This window comes from Asterias rubens, chromosome 2 (genome assembly GCF_902459465.1).
Source record: "Asterias rubens chromosome 2, eAstRub1.3, whole genome shotgun sequence".
NCBI classification, from domain to species: Eukaryota; Metazoa; Echinodermata; class Asteroidea; order Forcipulatida; family Asteriidae; genus Asterias; species Asterias rubens.
In genome coordinates this window covers 10,097,315-10,117,421 of record NC_047063.1, presented here as the reverse complement: position 1 = coordinate 10,117,421, position 20,107 = coordinate 10,097,315, and the positions used below count along the sequence as shown (strand labels likewise).

Sequence of the window (20,107 nt, the reverse complement as noted above, 5' to 3'; positions counted from 1 at the left end):
TTGAAAGAGTTCATTTACATGGTGTGTTTGCAAATTTCATTAGATTGTAATCCCACTATGCAAATAATGTTTAAATCCTGCATATGTCTTGCTCAATCTGCAGGGCACATTGAATTAAAGTTGAGTAAAAAAAAACCATTATTTCAAACAAGAACTGGATAGACATACATCATCATCATGCTAGACTGACACATCATACATGTTCCTTTAATTATTTTTACACAGTTGAACACAGATAACATTGTGATAGAAACATTACACATTCATTCCCCATATAAAAAACCTGCAAGTGTCTTGTACCTGACAATAGATCCATCCACTAAGCTCCGCCCCATTGCGTATTGACCAATCACAACGCAACAAGGTCCGGCAAATAAGGTCCGACATTATGTGCGCGTATCTTGGCGCACGCGTCAGAGTTGTGCAGAAAGGCATTGGAGAGCCCCATGTGTTCTTGCTCACACGTGCGTCGTGGGCGGAGCCTACTGGATCGGTCTATTTCTTTGTTATCACAAAATATTCACACTTCAAACTAAAATATGTTATTTAACAACTCTTGTATATAATAAAATATTTATAAGTGTACTCAATTTTGGATATTTACCTGTTTACTAGTTCATGTGTGTACCATATCAAAATGTATTTAAAAACCTATATTGCAATATACATGATTTATTGACTGTTATTAGATATACATGTACTCAGTCAGTGAATCCTTGTAAGTTTTTTACTCCCATGGTTTACTCCTTAGCTTGACTTCACAAAGCACTAAGATTCAGTTGTTGGTATCACCATAGTTGTTTGAATTGTGACATCACACTTTGCTTAGCAATTAAGATTGATAATAATCGATACACATTTAAGAATAATCTTAACTCATTGTGAAATCATTTGGATTCCTGGTAAGGACAGCCCCTCACCAGATAGTTTCACGGACTCTGAAACGGAAGCCAGCAATGATAACCCATCAACATTTTCTCATTGTGAAATGTAGCCCAGATGAAATTGCAGCAGACTCGGTTACGAGTCAGAGAAAGTCCTCTCAAGTACTGGGCATGGCTTTCATGGACATCATAGCCTCTGTTAGCCCAGGTGATGCCCTTTCAAGCAATTTAACAGGAAAAAAAATTTTTTTTTTTCATATGAGAGCAGTATTTTTCTAACTGGCAAGGCTTTTTAATTATTTGTGCAGGTTTGTGCATTTCCCCAGGCTCACTTGGAGTGATTTTTATTAACATGCATGATCTAAACACTGAACACTGTTTCACTTTTTGTTCCTGTTTTGAATTGCTCAACTTTGTTATTAAAAATATGTTATCGTTCCATTTAAAAAAAATGTACATGACTGATTTATTTACCAGAAAACAGCATGAGCACATTTCCCCATAAAATATTAATGCTATGATGTGTACACGTAGGATATGTACATGGGCATAAAATCGATTAAAAGGGTGATCATCAAGTAACAAAACTAGATGCATCTTTTAAATACAAACTTAGGTTAAACAAGTCCACTACTAAACCTACCCTGTAAAAATTTGAAGGGGTTGTATTAAGTGATGAAACCACAACTAATGTCTGGATTAAAAAAAAAAAAAAAAAGTAGACAAAATTGAGTTGACTAAATTCACCTTGAAGCTTTCACAGGTACTAAAGATGCGAGTTTCCATTTGAAATTCCACACCTGAAAATGTGTTGTGAAATGGCCGAGTGGTCCTACAAATCAAAATCAAGTTCTAGATGGACTAATCATTTTTTTGGAGAAAGTTTGTGGATTGCTTCAGAGTATGTCTGACGGCAGTGATTACAATGTTGCAAAGTGCATTGATGTTAGCCACTAGGAATGTGCGCTGTGCAAGACCAATTTGTGAAAGATCAAACTTAGGTAAAAGCTACCCATTACAAATACATTGTACATTACTCTTTAGATTATTGTGTATGTGTATCACTCTTCGGACTTGTTATTATCTCCATCGTTGGCTTCGTTCAAAACTTTTTCAAGTCTCATATGAATGCTACATACACACAGTGACATAACCCTTGCCACACCCCCCCCCCCAAAAAAAAACCCCCAAAAACACACAAATGAATGGGTCTATACATTAAACAGCTTCACAAATTATGTTCTTGCCCCCACCTGACCCTCCCCCCCCCCCATACAAATGTTGGGTTATGCCACAGCATAAACACTACCCTCTGTTTCAACGTTTGTCCTACATCATTTCCCTTCATGACTACATGATATTTCCCTGTGACACGATCACGGCACATAATAAATGTTTTGGAATAGTATAATTATCATTATATGACTAAGGTAAAGTCAAGCTGTATAGAGTAATATTTCAGAACATACCCAGTATTGATATTGCAACAACCTCACGCGTAATTCTCCCACAGCCAGTCATGATACTTGTTCAGCATGTGATCAGTCGGTTCAACCTGGAGATCAATAAAACAAAAAAACAAAAACTATTTACTAAATGCACTTGACGTCAATATCACAGTGAAGTGCAAATGTTAGGTGACGTAGCGTTACTTATTTTAAAACCTGTTGAAAAACTGTTTTGTGCAAATGGGCCTTTTCCACTAGGGTTAAAGTTTTAAAAACAAAGGCCTCTGAGTTTGCACTAGGGTTAAAGTTTTAAAAACAAAGGCCTCTGAGTTTGCAACACTGAGCAAGTTCAGGTGAGCGACTTGACTTGACTAGACCGACTAGACTAACCAGAAACCATAGAGTACAGGGGGATTGACATTGGGTGCGTTCGATTAGCTTCCCTGGTGTGCTCATTTAAGTGGCAGAATTTATTTTGTCCAGGACGAACGCGGGCACTGATAATTACCCCACGTACGTCCTGGAAAAGTGGCCTATTTTTTTCAGGATGAACGTGTGCAGATATTTACCCACGTTCCACCTGGAAAAAAATACGCATCATCACGTGACCCTTCTCGTGGTGACGTCAATGCATCTCGGGTCAGCCCCAAGTGCCCATTTGTGGATAGGGTCACTTGAGGCTGGCCCGAGGTGCACTGACGTCACCACGAGAAGGGTCACGTGGTGCTGCATTTTTTTTTCCAGGTAGAACGTGGGTAAATATCTGCACACGTTCATCCTGAAAAAAATAGGCCACTTTTCCAGGACGAACGTGAGGTATTTATCAGTGCCCACGTTCGTCCTGGAAAACATAAAATACGCCACGTGGATGAGCATACCTGGGTCGACCAAGGGAAGCTAATCGAACGAACCCTATATCGAACACTGGAGCCTGGTCAACTATGGTCATTTCGAGAGCTACGTTACGTCTAGTCGCTCGCTCGAACTTGCTCATAGTATCCTCTAATATCTTGAATCAAGAGCTTACCTCTTTCCATTCTCCAACACAAAAGATGCGGTAAGAGTCATTTCCATATTTGCCAATGCCATGGAGTTCAATGGGATAAGTCCAGTCCTTGGATAGATACTCATCTAGAAAAACAAAACGTAATGAGAAACAGGTAGATAATGGGTATAGTGGTGATTAATTGATAGACAATGAGTTTTTGATGTTCACCACCTTTACATGCAACTTTCAGAAGCTGTGTCAAGCATTCTACATGTAATTGCTACCCAGCCAAGTGGTTCAACATCCAATAATGCGTAGAATTTAATCAAACTTCAGCATGCCCTGCACACCATATGCAGTATTTACACAAAGAAAACTTGTGCGTCCAACAAAAATAAATATCATTTTCTATCAAGTTTATCAACTCCGCAATGTGTAGTAAGGGCAAGCAATTTTTTTGTAATAGCGGACTTTCTAAACTGAGCATTAAATTTGGTAACAATCTCAACTTAAATGTGTTGTGATTCAAACTGTAAGCTATCCAAATAAATAAGAGTTCCACTTACTGCCATTAACATTAAGATCCCATCCCTGGCAACATAAAGTATTTTTTCAGGCACCCTTCTTGGTGCACCTTGACCTCGACCTCACTTGACCCAGTGAATAGGGGGTGGAGGGGGAAACATCCATCGGGGGGGGGGACCTTGCGCCCCCTTAGTTTTAGCCACTATTCTTTTTCTAACATCTGCTGAGGAAACTGAAGTCATTTTCCTTCCTGTATTGATGAGCAGATCATTATCTTACCTGAGAATCTGACGATCATTTGGGCTCTCTTCAGATGAAGTCCTAGAGGGTGGAGTAACTCAACCATGTCCGTCCAGTCGGCCTTACGAGTTACCTCAGCATTGGGCCAAGACTCAAAAAACTTCCACAGCACTGGTATTGCTTTAACCCCTGTTAAAATAACGAGTGAAATGTTTCGTTATGTATTTCTTGTTTTTCTACTTACAAAAGCCTTAAAGCCATTGGACATTCTCGGTACAGAAAAAGTTCAAAGTTCACAGATTTACAAATAACTGACAAGGTTTACAGAAGGTAATGGTGAAAGACTTCCCAGGAAATATTATTCCATGAAATGCTTTACTTTTTGAGAAAACATTAAAACAATATCAGCTCTCGATATCGAGAATATTACAGATTTATTTTAAACACATGTCATGACCAGCGAAACTTGCGGAAACAAGAGTGGGTTTTCCCGTTATTTTCTCCCGGCTCCGAAGACCGATTGAGCCTAAATTTTCACAGGTTTGTTATTTTATATAGAAGTTGTGATACACAAGTCTGGGCTTTGGTCAATACTGTTTGCCGAAAGTGTACAATGGCTTTAAAAGCTCACATTATGACAAGTGGGAAAACACATCTGAAGAAGAACAGAACAGAGCACAAGTACTGTTCAAAATATCAGCTACACCTCCAAGCTGGGTCTTTTGAGAACCAGCTTGGCTGTTTCCAATTACATGTACTTATTTAATTTGCAAAAATTTAATTATACAAGCTACTATTAGAAAAATCACATGTCCTTTATAAATTTCCTCACATTTTGGTATCGATCCCTTTCACAATGCGAAGCGCACATATATTCTGTTGGTCACTTACTTAGTCATAAAGTACAGATAGGAATGGACTCCCCCCCAAAAAAAGTCAGACATATGCACATAATGTGGAGGTGCGTTCTGCGATGTGCATGGGGTCAATATTCACCTGTAGTTCTGTTCAAGAACATGGTGGCAACAAGCAACTTCCACGAATCATGAAATAAACTCTCCTGTACCAGATTAAATGGTGACTTGGGCGGAGTCCACTTCTTCTTTGGGGGTTTCTTGGGAGCCTTCACTGCCCCCTTGCCAAAATATGGACTTCTTTTTGCAGGTTTTCTCAGTCTCGTTGATGTTCGTCTTTTTGGAGCCACTGTCAGACTACTTCTCTTTCTTCTCTCCTTGCTCTGTGGAACTTCACTGGAATCTTCCGTTGTACTTGATGAGTCTAAATAAATACAGTAAAAAAAAGTATGCTCTAACTTTCGTATTAACAGAGACAAGATGCATAGATATGGGAATAAAGTACTCCTAGAATAGAACTATGAGGTTCGTTCCGCTATTGATAGCAGAACCACAACACAAACTGGTCATGCTGGTCTGGTAGTTGCGATAACGTTACTCTCCTCCAAACGGCGGGAGGAGGGCAACTTTAGCGCAACTACTGGTCTGGTACATGTAGCTTGCTGTGTGGTCAAGTGGTCAGGCACACTTGTGTTTCTGATCAGGGGATTGTGGATTTAAGTATGATAGTCTTGATACTTGGCCTTGGCCCCCTAAAACCATTACGTTTTGTTACACAGCCATGGGTAAGATGCCATCATTCAGTGGCCATCCCATGGGGCTACTACTACGGAGTTCATATGATTAAAATTCAATTTAAATACAATTGTTGCTCAGCTTTTGTAAATCGTACAAATATCTTCATAATAAACCATTGAAATTGAATTGATAAAGAATCATAATAAATAATCATATGTCTCACTAAAAAATAAGATCTGATGCATCATCAATATCTCTGAGTCTAAGCGTGATTGAATACAATCCTTCATGATCTTATTCATAATCATACGTACCATTTCTACCAGTGTTGGTTGTTGCTTGTTGAGTCGCCTTGATGTGTGCGGGGACGGTGGAGCTACCGACTTGGACAAGTTTACGTTTCTGCACTCTCGTTTTCATCTTGACAAATAATTGTGAAGTTTAGTGATCGCGTTAACTACGTACGATCCCGAGATCGTTTAGAACACATTGCACAACCCGTTGAAATCCAAGTCTTGTGTTTACGTAGTGATTGAACATCAGAAATGAGTCATTCAGTGAGCGTGAATATGATGAACCTGGCCTTCTTCCATGTCTTTCCAGAGAGCCCGACTCTTGTATTTGTTGATGTTAACAGCGCCCTCAAGAGGCCGCAAGGACCCACTTCTTTTTAGCGGCGGTATTAAAAAAGTTTTTTGTTTTACGCCTCCCCAAAAAAACGAAAGCAGACGAAAGTGCTACACAATGCAACTTTGACGGCACATAATCTCGCACACACAGGTACGTAGGCCTACCAACAAACTGTTTGATATTTAATTTAAATCTTATCGTGTGGTCCTTTCTCTATTCAAGTTTCACTATTTCTAACTATAGCCAGCAAGCTATAACTAGCCCCGGGTAGTGGTTACTGTAGCCATACGAGCTTTATAAAAAAAATTATACATTATAGTTATAATAATATAGACCTTATGCACATGACGTCATTTGAGTACGGCGCCCTCGCTTTGAGGTCAAAAGGAGGTTGTTCATTGGCCAATCTATGTGCGTTCCGATTGTTTCTTCACCGTTTGACCTCAAAGATGGCGGCTGGATGACGTAAATGCATCAGGTCTATAGCTCTATGAATGAGCCCACAGTAGGTCCAGTCTTCTTGTGCAATGGCAAAATTCTGGTTAGCAAGTAGGCCTACACAAGTTTATGAATTTGGCAATAATGGTGGCTCCCTTGTTGACTGCCTGCTGGGCATCCATGGACGGTAGTTCAATGATTGGGGGGGGGGGGGGGGGCACGTAAATTCCTCTGAAGAAGCATCGAGTAATATAACAGTTTCCCCAAAATGTTCACCTGAAAAGCGTCTCATAGTTGTTATAATTTTGTAACCAAGTAGCAGGCAACACCACAATACAAAAATACAGGTTTCGGAAAACTCCAGATATAATTGAAACTGGTTTATTTTAATTTACCAGTTTGAAAAAAAAACACTCTCAAACTATCAAGCGATCTCAAAATTTGCCTAATAATAATTGCAACGGCGACCACATGAGGTAAATAGCAAGGAAAGAAACAATGTTACAATAGTATACACATAATGAATGTTTATGAGTGCAATGGTGCGAATATGTTCATGAGTTGAAAGATGGAATGTTCTATTTCAAAACAGATGGAATGTTCTATTTCAAAACAAACAATTTCAACTGTAGAAGCCGAATGCTAGTAACTTTACTATGCCTTCTTGCAGAACACCTGCTGCGTTACCAAAGACACGCGCACGCAGTGATGTTTTTACTCAGCTTTTTCGTTCCATCCGAAAAGTACCATTGCACGCTGCCAGCGTGCCAGCGTGCAATGGTACTTTTCGGATGGAACGAAAAAGCACGGTGAGTGACTCAGCGTGCAATGGTACTTTTATTTGCTATCACGTGACGGACAATCCTCCAATCAAATGGCAAGGATCTGCTTGGGTGTTATATAATAATGTCTAAGCTATGTTAAAGGCTTTCAGGCATAACAGTTGTGAGAGTAGAGTCTTATATAACGTTTCATAAGCCATTGAAAAGGTTACCGCTAAAATAAGGGGCATGGTGTTGTTTCATTGGCACTGAATGGATAAACGATCAATACAGAAAATTATTGATACGCTCTCTTAGTTCTTGTTCCAAAGAATCCATTTTGATTAAATGAATTTATCACTTCTAGAACCTTGCAGTAAAAGACGAACACCGTTTTAAACTACCAAAAATCAACATATCAGTGACGGGACGGTGCATATCTAAGATATTTTTTACACTAAAAGCAATTTACTGAAAAACACAATGAATATTTGTAATATTCGTACCTGCACAAGTTGTAAGGCCGGGTTAATCTTTTGCCAGAGGATTAGACTTCGGGAGACATCGAAATTGATAGGCCCTATACCAGCAGTGCGTTATCATTATTAAATGATACTGCATGTCCGTGGTGGTCAAAATGGTCGTTCTTTACATTAGTAACTTGGCACATAAAATTTAGTTAATTTTAACACATTACTAGTTTTACCGCCAAATCCGAAATGGCTGTCTGCAGAAAACGGATGATTTTGTATAATAAGAGGAACGAATGAAAGTCCGCATACTCAACAAGATGTACAACTAAAAGATTCGCAATGTAAGTCTGCACGCTCAACAGGTTGTACAATATTAAATTACAAGCAATGAAAGTCTACGCTCTCAACAAGTTGAACGTTGGTAAAAAGAAAAGCAATTCCCATAATATCAATTTGCAACTTACAGGAACTTCAATGGCATGATACTAGCGGGTTTTGTCGGGCTGCGGTGGGGAGCTATGTGTCGTTAGTTAAGTCCACTCCAAATTACCAAAATAACGGAAAGAACGAAAGACTTAAAACACGTCTTGCCGCTGTGCTTCTTGTGCAGGAATGATTTGAGTCAGGCGCTGCCAAAGCAGGATAGCTCTGCGCCACACCCTTGACGCCTCAGCGAACTGCAAGTATTCTTAATAAATCGAAATTACTTATAAGGAAAGGAATTCGATGAATTAAAATAACTGCGTTATCAATTGACTGGGTACTTCCAGCTCAGTATACATTATAAGGGGTTATCTTCCTCTGTGTACATTAATTTTAGCTCCGGCCCGGATTTTCGGAGATATCTCAAAAAACACGGTCGATGTTATTTATAGTTTGGTAAATCCAGCAGGATGCAAATCTTCAAAACAATGGAATTGTTCCAAAAACCAAAGGCATACCTTGCAAAGGGCAAACAGGCATGCAAATTCTTATTTATAAAAATAATGTCAAACTAATATTGAAACGTACGTCTCTGAATTGTCCTTGTTGCACTGGAGAGCATATAAAGGGTTTTTGCCAAGGCCCTATTATAAAAGCGCGCGGGCCCAACTCCACGTCTGCATAATGGATTTCCGCTTTGAACTTGCTGGTTGACAGGTTGTCTTGGATCAAGCTAGTTGAGCCATGGTGAGCGTTTGGAAACAGTTTGTTATAAAAAACATGGTTGCAAAGATGTTTTAAAAGTAGTATATCATGATCCACACGAAATGCCTTGAAATTGCACGATGACTTTCCTTATACGTCGTGAACTACGGCACGCCATTTTGTGGAGTCAAATTTTTGACTCCTCAAAATGGCCGATCATGTTATTATATATCATGTTATTATATAGCAAAATAATAGGAAATCCACGCAATTTCGGGGCATATTAATTTGTGTGGATTATAATACTCTACTTTTAAAACAACTCTTTAACCATATGCATTCAATAACGAACGGTTTCAAACACTTTTCATAGACTATGAGTTGAGTGTTTTTGAGCGGTTGAAAAATTTCATTGACAAATTCAAGACAATCCCCCGAATTCACGAAAATTCAACATGACATTTTGGGCGAAAACTGAGCCCCCCCCCCGAAAAGAAGGATCTCGAAATGTCGTTTTGACATAAAAAGTGTCATGTCTTCGACTTTCATCTGCATGAAAAACAAATTGGTAAAACCTTCTCCCGCTGAAGGGAAGGATGCATGATATGACATTTTTACGTCAATATTTAAACTGTGTGTGTCCCTCAAGGGCCACCATGCTACGGCGAGAAGGCTAGAAGCACATAGATATGTACCGGAACATCATTTTCTATATGATGACGCACTGACATAGCGACACTGTCTTTCGAACTAATTTTGGAAATTGGGGTGCTTGCTTCAACGTTTATGAGACATAATCTGTTATTCAAAATAGTTTCCTTGTTTTTTAAATTGTCCGGACCATTCTGTTTGGTTCCATGTTATATCTTGTTATTAATGTTCTCTTATCTTGCAATGTGTATTTTAGAATAATATGTTTATTTTTTCTTAGTCCCTAATGTAATTCTTTATAGTTTCTTGATTTCCTTGTATAAGCCCTATTCAACGCAATTCAGCCTATGGGCTGCACTGTGTGACTTAATATACGTTAAAAATTGAATTGAAATGAATTTTAAGTATTTTTCCCACTAAGACCTCTCCGAATTTCCACAAAAATATCTATCAATTATAAAACAAAAATACTGAAAAGAAAACCCTAAAATATGAAGACGTTATGCATAAATATTTCATTTTGTGTGAAGGTTATCGCGTAAAAACTGTGCCGTAACTACCCACGGTCTGTACGTGTTGATATTTGCTTCCCATAGCAACAGTAAACAATGATGTGCTACCGTGGCAACCAAAATACCGTATCACATAGACTTCCACAAGTCCACGGACCTTAAGTCATGCCTGAATTTGGCTTATGTCTATATCAAAGTTGGCAAGATGACAATAACACAATCAAATGTCAAGTAAGACTTCGACTAAATAATAGTCCTGTTTTTTTTTTCCCGTGCTTTGTTTGCAATATTATTCTTTATGTGAAACAAAAGAGTATGTAAACGCACGAATGACTAGTTCAAGTCTTGTATGTGGCGTGCCACCTTTATGGCCTAGTAAAAAACCAAATCGAATCCTAACCAAGGTCGGTCAATGTCGATAGCAATAATCAAACCCTTATAATTCCTTTATGAAAGAAAAACCAACACAGTTCTGCCTATGGGTACATGAACCAGTGCAGCTTTCGTTTTCCATTGAGTGGTGTGGATAGGGTAATGTCAAGTGTAGTTTAACTGATAAAGCACATGCTAACGTGATTTCCGTAATAAAAAACACACCAGATGTAAATCGTAAGCAAAGTGAGCAATGAATACACACACCGACTACAGATAAGATAAGTGCTGTGGAACTGTGCAGTATTGCATTCTCTTAGTTTCATCGGTGTTTAGAGTTCGGTCGATGACGGTAGGGCTATAACCATGGATGTACAGCGTGTGATATTGCAAGGTGACTTGAGCCGCCAGTTGCCCAATCAACGTTCTAAAGTTGTGCGTATATTCACTAGTTCTACATTCACAGGTATAGTGTATAAACCTTATTTCACCTTAAAACATTATGAACTGAGATCTTTAACTTTGGAAAATAATGTATAACTGTGAGCTCTGATCTGCACACATTTGAGATAAGATTATGTAAACACTGTCAAAACAAAGTGATTGCACACAAAATAAAGTATTATTCCTGAAAGGGACTGGCAACGCGTTGGAGGTGTGCAGGTTTGGGGTGGGGGAGGGGGGGGGGGCAATTTAATGTGTACAAACCATGATTCATGTCTTAAATGTAATGGGGGCAAGAGTTTGTGTAATTGTAAAATGTTTTATTGGGTTGCACGAACGACTTTGTAACTCAAAACATTGGGTGCCGTTTGCCTAATTACTGTTTCCGCATGTTTGTCACGTTGCCGTGGTTTGTAAATGTACATAAAATAAAAGTGTTGCCAACAATTGCTTTTATATGATTAATACGAGGCTAATGGTTTTAGATATAAGCCATGAAAATCGAATTATCGTACATTATGTTTTTTAAATCATGGTGAACCATGAAATAACCGAAATTGAGGCAACTTTAAAAGTGGCTTATGAACCATGATATTTATTATGTATTTATAATGATTTACGTTTTGATGGATAAATATTTATTGTATGTCACGTGTAATCATTGTTGTGAGCCGTGATGGTTCTTGGATCATTAGTTTACAAACCATGATTATCAATTTGAGATTTGTATTTAGTGTTAGTTATGGCTTACAAACAAATAGCACACAAATTTACTCTTTAGACTACTTGCCATGTAAACCTCTTAAACGAATTAAGCAACACTTTCTATCTTACATTATGGTTAAAAACCGTGGTGAAAACTACGTCAAAGCTAGTAAAACAAACACAAAAATAAACGATTATTGGCAAACGACGCTCCTCATTGTTTGTATTACGGAAATTTGTTTTAAATTGTCCTGCCGCCTACTTCCATTTTTAGGTGTGCTCTTTATATTTATGATGTGTTTTTAGGCCTATTTTGGTGTTATAAACTTACTGAAAAAAAGGACACTTTCCCCTACAGCTAAAGTCTCTTTGATTTTCGACTTCCTTTGACAGATACTTCAACGGAACGCAATGCATTAATGCGCGACGTGTATCCCCGTCTTAAGGACTACTGCAAGTCTAATCATGGTCTGGAGTTCCAAGTTATCGACATGAGATGGGGAGTTCGGGACGAGGCGACAGACGATCACATGACGTCACAATTATGCATGGCCGAAATAGCTCAATGCCAACGCCTCTCCGTGGGACCAAACTTTGTAGTGAGTGTCTTCAAAATAGTTCAAATGTAGTTTGATGTTGTATATCGGTGAATGATAATTGATAAACTTTATTCGAATGCTATTTGTTTACACATGCCATTATAGAACTTTTAAAACGAAATACACTTTCATTTTACTTTACAGACTTTTCTGTGTCAAAAATACGGGTATCGACCTTTCCCGCCAAAAATTGAAAACGACGAATTCACCCTTCTTCGAGATGAGTTGATCCGGAACGAGAAACCAACAGAAAAACTGGACATGTGGTTTCTGCGTGACGACAACTGCGTTCCTCCTGTTTACGTGTTGCAGCCAATTAGCTCTAAGCTACCTTACTTTAATCGCCGTGACGAGCCAATCAAATCGAAGGAGCAACAGGGTGAGTGGTGGTCGACGTTTGAGCTACTTCAGAGCCAGTTACGCTTTGCTGCAGAAGAGGCTGAAACAAAGAAAGTTCTTACACCGGAGAAGGCAAAGAAGTATACTGTATCAGGTTAGTATGAGGTTAGGCTTAAGGTTGGAATAAGTTGTATAAAGACATTGCCAAAAGACTAATTTGACCATCAGCATCGCCACTGAATAACTGCGTATTGCTTTCTGTGAATCAATTAAGACGTTCATTTAGACACGAAATACCAAAGGCATTTTACTAAACAGAGGTATTGTTTTTTTTCTGTTGAATAGTTACACAAGACGAGGTACAGCACGGAATTTTGAATGCACCATCCGATCAAAAGGAGCACTGCCTGTGTTTTGTCCGGAAGTTCAGCGATTTGGAGAGCAAAGGTGAAGTAAGAGAAGCTTCATCATTTATCGATATCCAATCTGGGAAAGTTGATACCGATGCCCAGACACTTTTGTCTAACCTACGAGACAACGAAGTTCCCCGGGTACTCCCCTCTACCAATATCATCGTTACTGACCTCGGCGAATGGTCAAAAGATGGGGTTCATGTTGAGAATAAGCGGCACAAAGAATATCTGGAACGGTTCCTTGATGCGTTCTATACTAAGATGGTCGGTATGGTCGATGCTGGAGTGATGAAAGAGAAAGCGGCGAGCCTGGACGACCCTTTGCATCAAGAGATTCTCCAACACTTGTCATTCTGTGTGACCAAGTGTATTGGGTTCCTGGGTAGGGAGGACGTCATCGGTGAGGTTCAGAGATATGTATTGAAGTGGACAACGAGGAAGGAAAGTAGTCAGGAGGAGAAAGGTTTGCCTCTGGTACTGCATGGTGAATCTGGATGTGGAAAAACGTCAGTCATGGCAAAATGTGTTTCACTCGTGAAACAAACCTGGTTATCTGGAAGTGATGCCGCTGTCGTCATTCGATTCCTCGGTACGAGCCCAAACACCGCATCAATTCAGCGGGTACTGGAGACGTTGTGCAAACAAATCCAGCAAGTTTACAACCAGTCAGAGTTCCAAGTTCCTACTGAATACAACAAACTTGTTGCAGCTTTTGTAAAGGTTCTGCAGTTCGCCACAAAAGAAAAACCTCTCGTCATTTTCCTGGATTCTCTCGATCAACTATCGGCCGACCATGGAGCACATCGGCTGGCGTGGCTCCCCAAGACGCTGCCCCCACATGTCGCCCTCATTGCCTCAACCTTACCCAAAGAGCACGGCATCCTGGATAAACTTAAGGAACGACTCCCCAACTCGGCGCAATACATCCAAGTGACGCAGTTTTCACCAGAAGAGAGCACAACGATTATTAAGTCGTGGCTGGTGACTGCAAGCAAAGAAATGGCAAGCTCCCAGTTTAACATCATTGCAAAAGCTGTCAACGAGTGCAGTCTGCCACTATTCCTGAAACTTACTTTTGATCAATGCATAAAATGGCATTCATACCAGTCTGCAGAGAAATGCATTCTCGCGTCCAGTATCCACGATATGATCAATCTTATCTTTCAGCAGCTTGAGGAGTACCATGGACGTATCCTCGTATCCAGGGCCTTAGCTTACATCACTCTATCTCCAGACGGTCTCACTGAGATGGAACTTGATGACATTCTATCATTAGATGATGATGTATTGAATGACGTGTACCAGTTCTGGATGCCACCGGTGCGTCGCATCCCTCCTTCATTGTGGACAAGAATCAAGAACGACATCAGCTCGTATCTGGTAGACCGAGATGCAGATGGAGTGACAGTCACCTATTGGTATCACCGTCAGTTCATCGAGACGGCCAGGCAGCGATATCTCAGTGATCCCGACCTCAGGAAGAAGCTTCATCAGACATGTGGAGAGTATTTTAATGGCACCTGGGCAGGAGATCGTCAGAAGCCATGCCGATATTCAGCTCTTCAAGTAGAGCGTTTTAAAGTCCCTGCAGAATCTGAAGAGAACCGTCAAGTTCCAAGCCAACCACTACAGTTCACTGGACTGGAAGACCAAGTTGATGCCAAGTATAACATCCGGAAGCTAACACAGCTGCCGTTTCATCTGTTGGGAGCAGAAGACTTGGATTCGTTGAAGAAATTTGCTCTCTGTAACTTTGACTTCCTTCTCACCAAAATCAAGGCTCTCTCGATGCAAGAAGCTTTGGATGATTTCGATAGAGTAGGAGAGAAGAAGCAAGATGATGAGCTAAGCATTCTCCTCAGTGCACTCCGACTGTCTTCATCCATTATCTCAAACAATCCTGATCAATTAGCACCGGAGATTATGGGACGGTTGATAAATGCTACGGATAAATATCCCAATCTGAAAGAACTTCTACAACAAGCCTCAGAAAGAGGTCTCGTGTTACACCCAATGCTACCAATCAGCACATGTTTAAAGCCACCAGGTGGGATGATGGTGACGTCACTGGAGGGTCATACCGAGGAAGTTGTTGCTCTGTCAATATCACACGACTCTCGACTGGCAATAACTGGCTCGAAAGACACCACTGCTCGCATCTGGCTGGTTGAAAATGGCAGTTTGATTCACACGTTGACGGGCCACCGTGAGGCTGTGTATGGAATCGAAATGACGATGGACGACCAGTATTGTTTAACGTACAGCCACAGCGGAGAGTACATGAAATCAGGCAAAATTTGTTATTGGAACGTGGAGACCGGAGATCTGATTCATCGCCTCAAGGGTCACACTGGTAAAGGTACATCCAATGTTACGATCAGCCAGGACGGCAAGTACGCTGTGGCTGGCCTGCAGACATTAATCGACTACGATGGCGAAAATGAAGATACCGACTGTGAAGATGATGAAATCATAACTGAGGGGAAACGGCAACACAAGAGCCACAAGAAGAAGGAGCTTGGAGATGACTGGGATGATGAGGATTATGAAGATGAGGCCAGAGATGTGGTTGTCGTCTGGAATCTGGAGACTGGGCGAGTTATGCATTGGTTGTACAAGCATACAGGTGAGTTCCAGTTTTCTACGGTCTCGTTGTAAAAATGCTGTCGATTTCGAATTCTGACAATTTATATGATTAGAAATAATAAAAGCTGTCATTTTCCCATAAATTATTGTATAACGTTCCAAAGTGGTACAGAATTTACAGGTTCTTAGCTACCATAGTTGTTACCCTCACTTACTTGTAACCCCACCTTTATTTACCTCCAAGATCATATAAATGGAGTTCTATCGATGGTGATAGACGACCGGCAGATAGCAGCTTCGTTCTCCAATGATCACACAATCGTGCTGTGGGACATAATTAAAGGAGAACCACTTCGTGAGATGACTGACGATCGTGACCTGCCCATCATTAAGATAGCCCTGTCCGATGACCAGCGGCTTCTTGCAGTACACGGAGGTGACGTCTCGATCCACAGTTTCCCCGACTTCAAGTTCCTTGGAGAGTCGACGGACCCAGATTCCAGCTCAACGATAAGGGCCATGTTCATCACGAAGGACAACTCACGAGTCGTTTCCGGACATTGCTGTGGACTGGTCAGAGTTTTCGGAACCGGTGAAGGCACAGAGAGAACTCGACTCCTGCAACAGGAATACTTCGACAGAGAATCAATTGATAGCATGACTGTTACACCTGATGAAAAGTAAGCTCATTGTGTGTTATTGTTACATAAAATACACTTACATTTAAAAAAAGACGAACATTCTCAAAATATGTCCGTTTGTTCTGTCTGTGTCAACTTCTTAAAATTGTTTTTTAACTCCCGTACGTTAAAAAATTAAAATCTCTTTATGTCTTTAACCACATGTTATCTGTAAGTTTGTTGCTTTTCTTTTTAGGTATGTTGTTGCATCTTGCAACACCAAATCTGAAGCTGCAGTTTTCCACCTCCATAACTTAGAAGTAGCTACCATACTGCCTCACGACCTGGCGGTTTTGGCAGTGGATGTAACACCAGACAGCTCCAAGATCCTCACCGCATCTAAAGACAAAAACGTCCGTGTTTGGGACCTTGGTAATATCAACGCGTCTGAATCCACCAAAGAGCTAGAACTTACTCTAGCTAAACACAACGATTACGTTCTCCTGGTACTTAGAATGAAGTGTGACGACACTGTCATCACGACGAGCTCCGATGGCACAATTAAGGTATGGGACGTAAGAACCGGCAAGGTTGTAAAGAGTCTGGAAGCACCGGAAGATGGCGACTGTCACGATGCTGCCATCAGTAGTGATGACAGTTTCATGGTAGGGTGTGGCTCCCATCACTGGTACGTCTTGGGTCTGCCAGACTTTGACGTTAGGGGTGCGTTCACAGAGATGATGCTGCACGTGTCTTGTTTAGTGATAACCCCAGATGACAAGAGAGTCGCTATGGGACTCCAGCGTCCGAAGTTCGAAATCAGAATCTGTAACCTGAAAACAGGAGAGACTCTTCAAGTCATCGGGTTGAGGTCAACTTCTCTCCACATGCTTTCGTCAGGTCTGTTCGTCAATCAATTTGAAACACAAATGTATGACGGGTCGGGAAAAAGTAAAATTCTACAGCTGATTGAAGGTGATACTGGAAGAGTGGCGGCAGCGCTTGAGCATACAGATAAAGTACATACTTATGCGGTATCTGCAGATGAGACTATGCTCATCTCAGGTAGCAACAGCAGTGTTTACCTTTGGGCCCTTGGTAATGCATCACTCATAGCTACATTGGAAGGTCACGGTGAATGGGTCAAGGCACTTGCATTCTCGTCTGAGGGAACTATCGCCGCATCAGGGGCAAATGGCGGTGAAATCATCTTTTGGAATGTCCAATCAAAATCACTGAAGCATACGATTACGCATGCCCACGAATCGGACATCAGACAGTTGGTGTTTAGCCCTGATAGTCGATTACTGCTTTCTTTAGCACAAGAGGATAGCTATGTTCAATTGTGGGACGTGGAGACAGCGCAGTGCGTCATGAGGTACCACACGTACTCTAAAGTACGAACGGCTGTCATCTCAAGGAAATGCAATACATTTATTATTGCACTGGAAGACGGAAGGATGCCTTTCTTGAAAATATCACCTACTGGAGCAAAACCTTCACAGCCTAAATTATCAGGCAACAGGGCAAGCCGTCCTGCCGATTTGGGACCTACCACAGTTGACCACCAAACGACGCCACAACCACCAGGCCAGCCGCAGTCCTCAACACAGTCACAAGACAAACCGACGGACGGTAGTTCCCAAAATCGGGCGCGAAAAAGCTCAATGTGTCAGATTATTTGATTTGTTTTTCCTTCAAATAATTTGGGGCTCTTCGTTTCCCAAAGGAAGAACTGTTTAACAATGTTTGCATCTGATTTCGGGAGAAAAACGAGGACAAAAGAAACTGGTATGACTTCAACAGCTGCCATTGTTCTCTTAAGGTTTAAATAAATGCCTTTTTCCCGCAATTACCTACACATTCAAGTTTAAAGAAATTATTATGACTGGAATTATTTTTAGTACTTTCAAAGACCTTTGATGAACCAAGCATTAGTTTCCTTATCTAGTTGAGATTTGTGTTGCATTATTTAAAATGTTCTGTTTCTGAGCACAATAATTTTGATAGTTTTCTCAAAAGCTGATTAGTACAAATAGAGATCTATAAGGGACATTATGCATGTGTCCATTTTGGGTGAATATGTTTTATCTTCGAGTGCAAGAAATGATTTTGAGCGTACGAAGTATAAAAACTCTTGGTATAGGACAATAGGCATATAATAATAAGAAATTTTCATCATGTCCCTTTTGAGGCTCCGTATATTACATTTTGCTTTTACTATGATTGAGGTCTAATTCTACCTCCATGGATTGAGTTAGTAGTTGAAGTGAGAACATTTAGACACAGAATCCGTCAAGGTATAACCCTTTATTACTATCCAGGCATCTTGAATTTTCACCCATTGATATCAATGTTACCAAACCGAGGCTGGAAGAACAAAATAGTCTGGTTCCCACATGCAAAATAATTATCACATTTCATTATTGTTATTGGATACGAGAAACATGACCAAAATGGAGGCAGCATTATAAAGGTAAATTCTGATTGAGGAAGTGTCTCATTGGTCATAACTTCTCTTGCCGTTTGTTGGTATCTTGCAGTTGTGGATAGCCGTGTTCAGTCAGGTAATATTGTAAAAAGAAAAAGAAAAGGACGCAATTTATCGAAGCAACAGCCACTTATTCAGATGCAATGAACAATGCCGAAAATGTTTTTTTAGTTGCATATGGTTTTAATCCTTACATGCGTTTTTCAGATTTATTCAAAGATTATTCAGAGAATATCTCGAATCTTAAAAAAAAAAGTAGTAAAAATGTTAATATAAATGTGTGGGACAAATCGACCTTAAATAGGTTTTACTACTTTAGAGGTCACTTCTATGTCTCCAAGCATGTGTGTATTACAATTAAGAATCGTTATTTAATGTAATTTAGTTATTGTTCGAGATGAATAGGTTAGATTGAGATGATTTACAATAATTATTGTATATAACGTTATTGTTTGATTACACTACCCCCCCACCCCTTTATGTTGTTTTAAATCCAGTTCGTCCTAAACAAATTGGGATGGGGAGGCTTTACTTCGGACGTTCTGTTTTTCTTTTGTCTTTTTCTGTTCCTGTTTGATTCATAGTTTAGTAAGAAGTAAATTATTGTTTAATTTATGTAAAATCATTATTATTTTGACATTGAGAAATATTTCACTTCGAAGTAATGCACTTATTTAAAAATTTGTAACAGTTTATATACGCATCGAGATTTGAATCTGAGCAGAATTGTACTAGGGATTATTCTTACTTTCGCTCTCCGGATTTCCGGCGATATCTCAAAAATGCAACCTTAGATTTTGAGACGTTTAGTTTTATGGTGAACATCTAGACAAAATAATCGACGATAGTTCAAAAAACCAAAGTCATTCTTTGCCTTTAAAGGTCCTCGAAACCATGGAGGTAGAAATAGAAAACCTATAATGTAGTTTGTTCGGTCAATCATGAAATGTTCGTCGAAACTTTGTAATGCTTATTCAGTCAATACAAAATGGCCCACGTAAAATAAACACCATTAATTAGGTCTATCCGACAAATAAAATCGGTGTAGTTTGTTTTCCTGTTTTACTTGATTAATATTGTAGCACACCCCCATCTCATACGGCCCCGCCCACATGACAGACAAGGGCGCACACATTGCCGTATCCGAATTGGCAGCTACGGCTACGACTGTTGCAAAGAACGTGCTATGTCCTATCTACACTTCGACGCACGATGAAGCGGAAATACAGCCGTAGCCGTTGCCGCGAGTTCGTACACGGCCCATTCGC

At 40.1% G+C, this 20,107-nt stretch overlaps 2 protein-coding genes across 2 annotated transcripts; one reads left to right on the top strand and one right to left on the bottom strand.

Moving 5' to 3' along the window:
* Positions 1–2,135: 2,135 nt before the first annotated feature.
* Positions 2,136–6,272, bottom strand: LOC117307214 (methyl-CpG-binding domain protein 4-like). Its single transcript, XM_033791901.1, has 5 exons — positions 5,992–6,272; positions 5,082–5,363; positions 4,125–4,274; positions 3,360–3,463; positions 2,136–2,439 (listed from the first exon to the last, which is right to left on the bottom strand). Exons 1-5 carry the CDS (start codon positions 6,095–6,097, stop codon positions 2,377–2,379), a joined length of 705 nt encoding a protein of 234 aa, XP_033647792.1. The 5' UTR covers positions 6,098–6,272; the 3' UTR covers positions 2,136–2,376.
* A 4,736-nt stretch (positions 6,273–11,008) lies between these two features.
* Positions 11,009–19,878, top strand: LOC117303005 (NACHT domain- and WD repeat-containing protein 1-like). The gene is made up of 6 exons (XM_033787036.1): positions 11,009–11,108; positions 12,185–12,390; positions 12,535–12,883; positions 13,075–15,768; positions 15,973–16,408; positions 16,605–19,878. The coding sequence occupies exons 1-6, from the start codon at positions 11,009–11,011 to the stop codon at positions 18,031–18,033; spliced, it is 5,214 nt and encodes a 1,737-aa protein (XP_033642927.1). The 3' UTR covers positions 18,034–19,878.
* The last annotated feature ends 229 nt before the right edge of the window (positions 19,879–20,107 follow it).

Coding starts and splice junctions, on each gene's coding strand:
- LOC117307214 (XM_033791901.1), bottom strand. CDS start 6,097: ATGAAAACGAGAGTGCAGAAACGTAAACTTGTCCAAGTCGGTAGCTCC. Junction 4,275..5,081: donor GTTCTTGAACAGAACTACAG/GTGAATATTGAC, acceptor TTATTTTAACAG/GGGTTAAAGCAATACCAGTG. Junction 3,464..4,124: donor AATGATCGTCAGATTCTCAG/GTAAGATAATGA, acceptor TTGTTTTTCTAG/ATGAGTATCTATCCAAGGAC.
- LOC117303005 (XM_033787036.1), top strand. CDS start 11,009: ATGGATGTACAGCGTGTGATATTGCAAGGTGACTTGAGCCGCCAGTTG. Junction 12,884..13,074: donor AAAGAAGTATACTGTATCAG/GTTAGTATGAGG, acceptor TCTGTTGAATAG/TTACACAAGACGAGGTACAG. Junction 15,769..15,972: donor TTGGTTGTACAAGCATACAG/GTGAGTTCCAGT, acceptor TTTACCTCCAAG/ATCATATAAATGGAGTTCTA.